The following is a 12,812-nucleotide window of genomic DNA, read 5'->3' on the forward strand; positions in this document are numbered from 1 at the left end:
TGAAGTTAGATAGTGAAAATGATGATAAATTGAGGAAAGAAAGAGTTGGGTCCAATGTGTTGATCACTGAATCTTGATTGGTGGTTGAGCAATTGATGCTTGGTGGTGGTAGAGGTGGCGGAAACTAGAGTTGTTAAACAAATCGAGCCGTTCGTGAACTCGGCTCGGTTCGACTCAAATCGGTTCGGTTAAAGTTTGTTCGCAAACGTTAACGAGCCGAGTCGAACCGAACAACATAAACAAGCTCGTTTGGTTAACGAACGAGCCCGAGTTTTGTTCGTAAACGTTCGTTTAAATCATATATTTATTATTAATATTATATATACATATAAAATTATAATTTATAAATAAATAAAATATTAATTTTAAATATATAAATAAAATAATTTTAAATTTTCCTTTTAATTTATATATAAATTTAAAAAATAAGACAAACGAGCTCGAACGAACTCAAATGAGTTTAATCGAGCCAAACACGAACACGAACTCAAACAACAAAAATCTTAACGAGCCAAACTCGAAAACTTAATAAACGAACACGAGCCTTGTTCACGAATGTTAACGAACACTTAAAATTTGGCTCGACTCGGCTCATTAACAGCTCTAGCGACAATTGAGCAACCAGTGAATGTGAAGATGAAAATGTGGTGAAAGTAATGGTGAAGGAACAACTGGATTTTGGTGGTGATGGTGTTAGCGGCATGACAGGTAGTTAGAGATAAAAACGGATGTGGGAAAAATGAGGAGAACGAGGCTTTTGTAGTGAAAGATAACTGATATTTTCTAATAATTGATATATTTTTCATTTTTATCTATTCCATAATAATTGACATATTTTTATGAGTAAAATTTATTAAATTAAAATATATTTAAAAAATATAAATTAACTTAATTAACTATCTAACATATAATATCATAAATTATATAGGACATATTCAAAACTCTTTTATTTATTTTTGTCGCTCTCCTATAAAAATAAATATTTTTTTTCTATATTTAAAACTTCACCTTTTTTTTGTAAAATTAGTTGTGTTAATTATAAATAAATAAAAGTATTTTTTATTTATTTTTATTATAAAAAAAATTTATTCTCTACAAAACTATATCCATATTGCATATATTTTTTATTACGATATAATTTTTAAAATATTTAAATACATATTCTAATTTTTTTAATTATATATTTTAAAATTTAATTTAAAAATATTAATATTGTCAATAATATAAAAATAAAAAATAAAATTATAATTAACTATTATTAAGTCAATTAAAGATTATTTTTTTAAATATGTATCACTAATGAAAGAGTTCAATTATGTTGAGACGGAAGTAATATTGATTTCAATTTAAAAATTAAAAAAAAAAAACACATAAGATTTGATAATAAATTATCTTATAAATTTATGAATTAAAATGAGTAAATGAACAATGTTGTTTGTATTATTTGACTTTTAGTTTGATTTAAATAATATTTTAATTTAATATTTTATAAAAAAATAATATATTTTTATGAAAAATCGTATAAATTAAATTATAATATTTTTTATATAAAATAAAAAAATAAACACATCCATATATTTTCAATTTAATCAAGGTACTATACATTTTAAAAAAAAAATTAAAATATATTATATTCAATACTTCTTTTCTTCATTAAATTTTTTACAAGTAAATTAAATTAAATTAAATTAGTATTTTATAAATATATAATATAATAAAATAATATAATATTTATTTTATAATTAATATTAAAATAAAAATAATATAAAAATAAAAAAATTTTAATATTTACTTGAAAGTTATTTTTTAAAAAAATAAAATAGAAATTTTAACTTAACAAACAAAAAAAGTAAAATAAGAAATTTATGTTTTGATTAAAGATGTATATATTTTTAAATAAAAGTAATTATTTATAGTAATATTTTTAAAATCACCTTCAATAAAAATATTTAAAAAAAGAATTTGTTCATTTTATATTTTTAATAAATGTTATATTTATAAGAATCATATTTATAATATAAAAATAATATTTTATATTAAATTATTAATTATTTTTTATAAATTTTAAAAATATATAGTATATATTATATATTTAATAAATTTTAATCATTTCACACATAAATGTTAGATGAACAAATTTAATATATCTATATGTTTCTTTGGCTCGAAATTTAATTTTTAAAAAAAAAAATATATTTTTTTATATTATATATTATTTTAATATCAAATTCAAACTAATTTTTTTTTAAAATTTTTTTAAAGAAACGTACTAATTACAAATTACAATTTTTTTATTAAAATAATAATAAAAATTGGAGTATGGGCATGAAATCGTTCACAAGCAACATATCTCTATCTTCATCCCCAAAAGCGAACCCTAAATTTCTCCGCTCTGCTTCCATCCCCATACGCTCCGCGAATTCCATCCTCCCGCACTCAAATTCGAGCCCCATACACTGGATTCCTCTTTCAATTTCTCTGCAATTGATTGAATCATGTACAGAGATCGCGGTGGGCGCCCCTCCAAGGGCGGAGATTTACTGGATCGGAAGCGAATCAACGATGCGTTGGATAAGCACTTGGAGAAGTCTTCTACATCGTCGTCCAGAAACAAGGGTGCCTCCATTGCCGCGCCGTCCACCTCCTCCGCTGCCGCGGGGAAGCATCTAGACCCTCGGGACAATCGCTCTTCGTCCACTCTCACTACTAACAAGAATAAGGCTTCCGATGGTGAGTTGTTTCATTTTTTTTATTTTTTATTTATCATAATTATTATTCGTAATTATCTAATTGAATCTCGTGGTTTTTATATACCAGTAATGGGGCAGGCAGTGTGTATTGTTTAGAATTTTCTTAGTTGTTTTAGTTTTCCTTCATGATAATTTTTTCATGTTACTTTTCTTCTTTGGTTATCAGTTTATAATATATATATATATGTATGTATGTATAGATAATTTGGGTGAATGTTGTTGCTGTTACGGATTAAAAGTATCCTCATTTGCTTCTGTCAGTGACCCGCTAATATGAGTGAGTTACTAAGACCATCCCCAACCCACAGAAATTACATGAAACATTGAAATACAATAATTTAATACGGAGTAGTATAAGCATTTCCATCTCCATCGATATGATTGAAATATTCGGAAAACACATTTGAAGTAGACTGAGGATTTGGTTATGAAATTCCATTGCCCTTTTACATAAAATTTCTTCTTTTTGGAGTTAATAATAAGCATGTTGAGTATGAACAAGGAATAAAATTAAGTCTGTGTCCATATTTTTTTTTTTTCTAAATGTGTGATTCTCTTCAATGTTAATTTCTTTCGTTCTATTTATATAAATTATTGTCTGTAAAAGATGATTTTTTTAGTATTTCTGGAACCACCTAATTTTGTTCTTTAGCTTCAGTAATATGGGCAACAACTTCATCTTCAATTTTTGTCTTCCACTTTGTTTCTTTCACTCTTATGCACCCGTTCCTATGAAGAACCACCAATATTATTATATAATTAAATGGTGGCCGACTCTCATCTTCATTTAAGTTAATAGAAAATGATGAATCTACGGGAGATTCAAAACAAGTGCTATCCGATGATGATATCTTGGTGGAATCATTATTTTGAGATATTTTATAAGGGTATCTAGCTTCATTGTGATCATTAAGTGTTTCGAAATCTTTTAATAAGTTCCAAATGCGCTCAAATTTAAAACTTTTTTTCTTTTTAAGCTTGCATCTTATTTCATTAGTATCTCTTTTGTTTGATTTAACTGCAAATAATACTTTGAAGTTACAAATAAGTTTTTTTTATATAGAAAAAAATAACAGTAAATGTAAGGATAAAAACTTACAATGTCCATCTCTGATGCACCATTGGGTTTTGGGATTTTTACTTTCTTGATGCAAGCAAATTGTTTTCTGACAGCTTTCTCCATGACTTGGATCTGGTTTTGTAAAAATTTGGCGCTATGTATCTCCCAATCAGTGTTTCTGTTTTGGTTATATGCATTGGTGACTCGATTATAAAATTGATCCCTTGATTATTGGCTGTCCATAATTGGATCTTGGAAGATATCCAAATCTTGTTGACCAATCGCAGTTGATGGTTTGGATTTCATCTTTGTTTCATTTGTTGAATATAGAACTATATTATTCAAATAATTATCATATATTATACATTATCAAAAATCTAGTCATCCATCTTTGACCAATCCCAAGTGATGGTTTGGAATTTATCCTCATTTCATTTGTTGGATATGGATATATAATATATTTAAGTTTCACTTGAGCTACTCATTCCATAAATTAGTATTCATTCGGCCTATAATTATTCATCAAACACATCTTTGACCTATTAGAATAATATTCTTTCTTTAGATTACTTTTCATCTTCAGATGATGATGAAGGTAGAAAACTTTTCATAGAGTCCATTCAAGAAGATGAAGTAGCAATATTCACAATACTGCAAAATAATGCTTATTTGGAACAATTACTCAACCCCATCAAGTCAACCCATCGAGGTTCTATCCCAGGTCATCGAATTATATAGTTTTGGGTTTTAATGTAAAAGTGGTTGATATTGAGTGCAATTTATAAATATGAGAAGTTAAATAAACTAATATAAAAGTAAAATATGTAGGGACTATTCCTTTTAAAGTAGAATTGGAGTTTGTGGATGGAGCAAAATTGTTGTATATCTATTGCATTTTCACTGTGGTTGCAACATTTACGGAGTTTGTGATTGCCGGTGGCCTAAATGTTGTGTTTTTGAGTTGTGAGTATACCTCATTGGCTTTGTTCTAAGCTGGATGCTGAGACTAACTAGAGAGTTATCATTGTGAAAATGGTATTTATATATTTCTTCTCTACTTCTATATATCTATCTATATATATATATATATATAAGCATTTGAGAAATTGGGAAAGCGCTGAAATCCGCCATCATTAGAATTTCATGGCTTTGTTAATTTTATATATGCCTGTACTTGAAGGAAATTAAGCCAGACACTTTAGATATCTAGAACCAGAGAAAAAGCATGTGCAATTATTCAGGTGTTCTACAGGGTTGCCAGAGTCTAAAGGTGAAAAAGAGATGCAAGAAAGTCATTGTTTAGGGCTGTAGTTTCAGCGTTAAGTTGCCTAGGGAAGGAAAACTATGCTTTAACATAGCAAGGCTTTGGAAAGGCTATGTTTCACATGTGTGTAAAAGAATACCTGTTTTTGTCCGCTTTCTTGAAGGGCAAAGGTTTATCTAATAAAGGATCTTTACACAGGGCGATAACTCAGTGATAGCCATAGAAGTATATAAACTACTCTGCTCACTGTATAGACTCTTAGCAATTTGATGTTTTTTTTAGATGATGATAATCTGCCCATTTGGAGCGCAGAATCTTATGTACATTAGCAGTTACTGTGTTCGAGGAAGCATGTTTGATAGCATCTACATTGAAAACAGCTAGATAACATTTTGAATGATGATACAACTAGATTGTAAACAACTTGCTTCTATGCTAGAAAGTTCGTCTAAAGAAAAAGTGTTAGATTGTATCTTACCTGCTTCTGTAGTTTTCCAAGTTACTATGTACTTTGCTGCTTCTGTTTGTTGACGTGATATTCTGACTCATACCATGTTTGCAATGGTATAAATGTTGAATTTAGCTTGTTATATATGTAATTCAGGAGTACTTCATTGTCTTATTAATGTTTTTGTACAATTTTTTAAAACATTGAAGAGTTCATTATTTTACATCCTTGCCCTACCATATGAAACACAAGGTTCAGTTGCATATCTTTGTTATGTATGTATTTTTCATGTGTGATAATCTACTCATTAATAGAAGTTAAAGTTGCATATGTATCCTGTTTTGCAGAGGAATCTGAAACAAATAGTGAAGAGTCCGACGTCAGTGGTTCTGAGGGTGATGATACATCCTGGATTTCATGGTTTTGCAACTTGCGTGGAAATGAGTTCTTCTGTGAAGTGGATGAGGACTATATTCAAGATGATTTTAATCTGTGCGGATTGAGCAGTCAAGTTCCATATTATGATTATGCTCTCGATCTGATTTTGGATATTGACTCCTCTCATGGTAAGCAATTTATTTTATTCTATTGTGACAACTTGAACAAGAGCTTAGTGTAGTATCACATGCTTCTTTTTTTCTTTCAAATTTGTTATGCCTTGGTGTACATGTTCCTACTTCTAATAATTTGTTTCAATATATGTAAGGCATTGCAAACTATCTTGTTACTTATGTCTATTAGAACATCATGACGTTTCTCCTAGTCCGATAAATTTATAATCATGCATTGCTGGAATTCCAATCAATTGGATTCTATTCCATTGGTTTGATTTTAATGTAGCTGAAGAATGTCGCGATTCTCATTGACGTAAAATTGAATATTACAATATACAAAAAACCCTAATATAATACAACTATCCAAAATACCTAAACTGCCCCTATACATAATATATCTAACTCTTTGCCTCATATTGGAGAATACACATTGTATTATCCAAGTGTAATACCCCGAAGTTAGGTCAGTGCTAGGCCAACTCCCGTGGATGAGCCGGTGCTATCCCAGGTTGAATATATGTTAAATAGATTGAATAAATTACTCATGTCAATAATGTGCGCATTCCTTTTCGGAAATACTATTGAAAGAACTCTAGAATTAAGTGTGTTTGTTCTAGAGTAATTTGAAGATGAGTGACCCCTGGGAAGTCTCTTAGAGTGCGAGTAAGCGAGGGCAGAAGCGCGCTAGAAAGACTCGTATTGACCTGTGAGGCAGTCTACGATCCAAACATGCTCGGCTTCGCGTGGCTTGCGGGCTGGGGTGTCACACCAAGTTTGTCACATAGAAATTTAATTTGAGGGCCTTTATGAGATTTACTAAGAATGTCTACAAGTTGATCATTTGAAGCAACATGGTGAGTGGCTATACATCCAGATAACACCTTCTCTCGAATAAAATGACAATCAATTTCTATATGTTTAGTCATCTCATGAAACACCGGATTGGACGCAATATGTAAGTCAGCTTGATTGTCACAAAAGAGTTTCATTTCTGAAACTTCCATCATCTTAAGTTCATGAAGAAGTTGTTTTACCCAAATAAGTTGACATGTCGCTAATGCCATGGCTCGATATTCTGTCTTTGCACTTGGTCGAGCAACAACATTTTGTTTCTTACTTTTTCATGAGATAAGGTTACCTCTCACAAAAATGCAATATCCCGAAGTAGAGCGTCTATCAACTGGAAATCCTGCCCAATCAGCATTGGAGTAGCCAATTATTTCAGTGTGACCTTGATTAGTGTACAATAATCCTCTACCAAGAGACCCTTTGATGTACTTCAAGATTCGAATGGCAGCATCCAAGTGACTATCGCATGGAGACTGAAGAAATTGACTCACAACACTTGCAACAAAAAAGATATCAAGTCGAGTAAGTGTGAGATAGTTAAGCTTATAAACCATTCTACGATATCTTTCTGCTTTAGCTAATGGTTCCTTCTGTCCCGAAAGAAGCTTCAAATTTGATCCATGGGAGTCTACTAACTTGCAATCTGACAAACCAGTTTCTTCAAGAATATCCAAGCGTACTTCTGTTGTGAAAGAACAATACCATCACGTGACTGAGCAATCTCAATACCAAGAAAGTACTTTAATGGTTTCATAAATTTTTTTTGAAAATGCTTAAATAGGTGTTGCTTTAAAAGAATGACCTATTTTTTATCATTTCCAGTGATAACAATACCATCAATATACGTAAGAAGATATAAGCACTTGTGTACTTATAAAAGACTTAATGGCCTAATGCACTTTGGATCATGCCAAATTCTTGTATAATACTGCTGAATTGACCGAACCAAGCACGCGAAGATTGTTTTAATCCATATAGGGAACGGCATAGTTTGCAAACTAGACCAGACTCCCCCTGAGCAACAAATCTAGGTGGTTGCTCCATATAAATTTCCTTCTGAAGTTCACCATTTAGAAATGCATTCTTAATATCAAGTTGATGAAGAGGCTAGGAGTGCATAGCAGCCAAAGCAATAAAAAGACAGATTGATGACATTGTGGCAACAAGTGAGAAGGTTTCAGTATAATCCTCACCAAAGACCTGTGTGAAGCCCTTAGCCACCATACGGGCCTTGAGACGAGCAACTTGATCATCCGAATCAACCTTAACTGCATAAACCCAACGGCAAGCCACGGGGGGCTTACCTAAAGGCAAAATACACTTAGTCTCAAATACCATTAGCATGCAAAGCAACTATTTCATCTACCATTGCCTACCGCCAACTTGGGTGAGAAAGAGCTTTACGAAAGGATTTAGGAAGAGAGACGGAGGATAAGTTTGACACAAAGGTATAGTATGTGGGAGACAAACAATGAAAACTAAGAAAATTGTAAATGGAATGAGGATTACGAGAAGAACGAGTATCTCGTCGTAACGGTGCAGGATCCGGCAAGATAGGAGCCGCAGGAGAAGAAAACAATGGCAAGTCTTGAGAGCCGGGACAGTCGATAGACGTTGGAGGAACATGAGCGGTAGAACCATAGGAAGGGAACACTTGCGTGTGAGGACAACGACTATAAACCTGAAAAGGTGGACGCAAAAGAAGAGGAGAGGAGAAAAAAATAGGTAACACGTGGTTGACAGTCGGGATCGATAATGACGTAGAGAAATAAAGTGTGGATTCAAAAAAGGTAATTTATCCCGACCTAAAGAGTGATTATGAACAAATGCAATACACCCTAAGACACGAAGGGGTAAATGATATAAAGGATCTTGAAGGAACAAAATCTGATGGGGAATTTTATTCCGGAGGACCAAGGACGGCATGCGGTTGATAAGATAGCAGGCACTAAGAACAACATCAGCCCAAAACTGGAAAGGAATGTGGTGATGCACAAACAAGGTATGAGCCGTCTCAATTAGGTGGCGATTTTTGCATTCAGCCAGCCCATTTTGGTGAGAAGTATAGGCACAAGAAGACTGATGTAAAATACTACGAGATAACATAAATTGAGTCATAGGAGTAGAGAAATATTCAGTGGCATTATCAGTCCGAAATATTTTAAGAGACACCAAACTGATTTTGAATTTCAGCATAAAATGTTTCAAAGATAGAAAATAGTTTAGAATGAGCTTTCATCAAATAAAGTGAAGTACATTTTGAGAAGTCATCAACAAAGGTAATAAATTACCGAAACTCAAATACAAAAGTAGTTCGACACGGACCTCATATATCAGAGTAGACTAAAGCAAAAGGCATATCAACTCTATTATTAATCTTTTGGGGAAACAAAACGTGAGTTTGTTGCCTAGTTGACACGACTCACAAGACAATGAAGATATACTAAAAAGGCTTGTAACAAGCCGACGCAACTTAGAGAGACTCGGGTGATTCAACCGTTGGTGCAATAGTTGAGAAGAACCGGCAGTGAACATGCAATTGAGAGTGAAAGTGGTGGAGGTTGGTCAAGGTGGTACAATCCATGGAGCTCAAGCCCTTTTCCAATCATCCTCTCTGTTCTACGGTCCTGAATAGAGAAGGAATCAGAGTAAAATGTTATTGACCAGTTCAAAGTTTTGGTTACTTGACTAATAAAAACAAGATTAAATGGACAATGAAGAACAAAAGAACAGAGCATAAGAGAACACATGGCAATGGTTGAGCATCACCAACAGCCTTTACAGAAACTCGTGACCCATCAGCTAAAGTAACATCAAGTAACGAGGTAGACTTATGAAAATTCGGAAAATAATTTTGGATTACTAGATAGGTGATGAGAGGGTGTGAGCGATAGAGGCAAGGGATGAAGGACATGACTGCTTTGAAGCTTGGTATGCAATATGCTCCTCATAGTCGGAGCCAATCAAAGTGACAGAATTGCACGATAATTGAGGAGTTTCAGCCTGCGCAACAACAGCCCGAGGTGGCCGGCCATGCAATTGAAACATTTATCACAAGTATGGCCTTGCTTGTTGCAATAAGTGCAACATGGACGAGAGTAAAACTAAATTGAGTTCAGCTTTGATGGATGAAAGTACCGAGATACTCTGGAATTGTCAATCCGGGTTGACAAAGATTGACCAAATTAGATACCACACTATAGAAGCGGTGAATATCATTGGTATATAAAGTCTTCGTATGTCTCTAGAGATCATAATAGTTTGTAAAATTGGTAAAAATTGGATGAAGACTTGGATCAATAGATTGCTAAAGCAAACTGCATAATAGAGCATCAGCCTTAAGCCATGCAGCTTTCTCGATCAGCGATCTGAGCGGATGGATGGAATAACAAGATGATTTTTTAAACATTGACCCATACACCACATTTAGACAGCTTTAGACCAAGAGCCATAGTTAGAATCCCCAACCAAACATTCGGTAGCAATGGCCGGGGTTAGAGAAAGAATACCCGTAAAAGAAGTAGAAGCAGACATGTTTAGGGCAATATTTGAATTGAATCAAGCTCAATAAATCCAGAATCACAAAAGCAACTGAAATCTTAAGCCACAATCTAATAACAATCCAACCCAAGAAGAAAAAGAAAACAGAACAGCCTTAACTGGACAACCAGACCGAAGGAAGGGAGAGAGGAGGACAGCGCGACGGCGGTCGGCGCAGCGGCAGGCGGCGGTCGGTGAGTGGCTGGACAAGGTTAGGGTGGCTTCGATACCATGAAGAATATCGCGATTCTCATTGACGTAAAATTGAATATTACAATATACAAAAACCCCTAATATAATACAATTATCCAAAATACCTAAACTGCCCCTGTCCATAATATATCTAACAGTAGCATTGGTAGTGTTCAATTTACAGGTAAAATTTTGGAGTTTGGTTGCGTTTTGAGAATGATAAAGTTTTGAATTGAAATGATCGTTTTACATAATACAAGTATGTGTTTGATGTGGTGTTAGGAATGTAAAATAAATGTTAATGGTGAGACCAAGAGTTTGACGACACAACCAAACAAACCCTTGACTATTAGAAATTTGGTATTATTGAACCCATTGGAGTTTTCTACAATGTGGCTGCCTTGAATCTTGATTTGGACCTTTGTACTTGTGAATTTTGCGAATCACATTCTGCTCGCTTCTGTTGATGCTGTTTGGCCTTTCTGTGGTGTTCCTTTCTCCATGTTTAGTCAAAGCTGCAATAAAAATTGTTTAATTTCTTTCTAGTGCATCTGATTTCCAAATCTGTACCGTAGAAGTTGAATATTTAATGGTGATACTATTTACTTTTCGATTAACATATGAAGGTGATATGTTTACTGAAGAACAGAATGAATTGGTTGAATCGGCTGCTGAAATGCTTTACGGCCTTATCCATGTCAGATACATTTTGACTACCAAGGGAATGGCTGCAATGGTATATCATTCTTTATTCATGGACTATCATGCATCAGCTGATTCCATCTATTTTTGTTTCGGTATTTATGTATATCGACTTGTGTAACTAACAGTTAGAGAAGTACAAAAACTATGACTTTGGAAGATGTCCAAGAGTTTACTGCAGCGGACAGCCTTGTCTTCCTGTTGGACAATCAGACATCCCGCGCTCGAGTACTGTGAAGATATATTGTCCCAAATGTGAAGACATTTACTATCCACGATCCAAGTACCAAGGCAGTATCCTTACATTACGATCTTTTGAAGCTTTAAGCCTTAATTCGTTTTTCATTTGATGCATCTACCTTTTACTGTCGAACATGGCATATTAAATGTGTACATAATTTATTTTGGATGAAGAAGGGAAAACACGCGCACAGCTTAACGTGTTGGGATAGAAAACTCACTTGATACTACATTTTAGGCTGCGATCAATTGTTGTAAATCGTTATGGTGATTTTTTTCTTGACTGCCAAAGATATCGATGGATCATACTTTGGAACCACATTCCCTCACCTGTTCTTGATGACATACGGCCACCTCAAGCCACAAAAGCCGACGCAGAATTATGTTCAAAGGGTTTTTGGCTTCAAGATTCACAAACCCTGAGAAGGAAATTTACGTGTGCTCTTCATCTGTGTTGATCAACCAATTCTCGTCTGGCATCTCTATTTCACAGGTCCAGTGGCAGTGGCAATGGCACTGCAGGCTATTCACAAGACGAAGTTGACTGCTTGATGGAGAAGTAGCTATGAAGCCAATTTCATCTTAAGCCATGTAAGTTAATTTTAATTTTTCATTCGGCGAAATGTTTTTTCGATGCTTCTTGTGCTTGCTGCTATCTTGACAAGAGTATAATATGCTTTTATTGTTGTTGTTGTAGACTTAAAAAATTGCGCCTGTGTGTAGCATTGGTAGAAGCTGAATTTTAACCTTAAGTTTTGGACTATGCTATGCTTCTGGGTAACAATGTAGCCTTAAATGTTTGCATTATTCATGTAGCAATTTTGGAGTTCATTTCCTTTCATGGTTGGTCATTTTTGTTTAATTAATTAGGGTGTTTGTATTTCTGAGTGTACTTGGATGTTTGAAGTATATACCTAGAATATACTCCCTTCTTCACTCAAATGTAATTTATTGTGTAAAATATAGAATATTTTTATTAAAAATAAATATATTAGAGTTACATTGGTAGTGGATGGAAGGGAGAGACTATAATAGAGCATTTGATGTAGTCCATTTCTTATTATTTTTATAATTATTTTCACTTCTTACAACTAATTACCTTTCTCTATTCTATATGTTCGATAAATTTATTCAGTTCTTTTTTTTTTTTTTTTAAATATGTCTGTGCAAAATTAACAAATTAATATTGAACTATTTTTTATTCAGCATTTTT

The 12,812-nt window shown here is 33.3% G+C and overlaps 1 protein-coding gene across 2 annotated transcripts; it reads left to right on the forward strand.

Moving 5' to 3' along the window:
* Positions 1 to 2,335: 2,335 nt before the first annotated feature.
* Positions 2,336 to 12,430, forward strand: LOC127250482 (casein kinase II subunit beta-1-like). 2 transcript variants are annotated; one of them, XM_051273789.1, is made up of 5 exons: positions 2,336 to 2,730; positions 5,870 to 6,088; positions 11,302 to 11,393; positions 11,488 to 11,653; positions 11,892 to 12,430. In XM_051273789.1, exons 1-5 carry the CDS (start codon positions 2,496 to 2,498, stop codon positions 12,020 to 12,022), a joined length of 843 nt encoding a protein of 280 aa, XP_051129746.1. In that variant the 5' UTR covers positions 2,336 to 2,495; the 3' UTR covers positions 12,023 to 12,430. The 2 variants fall into 2 exon arrangements, with proteins under 2 accessions (XP_051129746.1, XP_051129744.1); XM_051273787.1 differs by having other exon boundaries at positions 2,337 to 2,730; positions 11,284 to 11,393.
* Positions 12,431 to 12,812: the final 382 nt, after the last annotated feature.

Source organism: Andrographis paniculata, unplaced genomic scaffold, assembly GCF_009805555.1.
Source record: "Andrographis paniculata isolate CXL003 unplaced genomic scaffold, ASM980555v1 Contig37END, whole genome shotgun sequence".
Lineage (NCBI taxonomy): Eukaryota > Viridiplantae > Streptophyta > Magnoliopsida > Lamiales > Acanthaceae > Andrographis > Andrographis paniculata.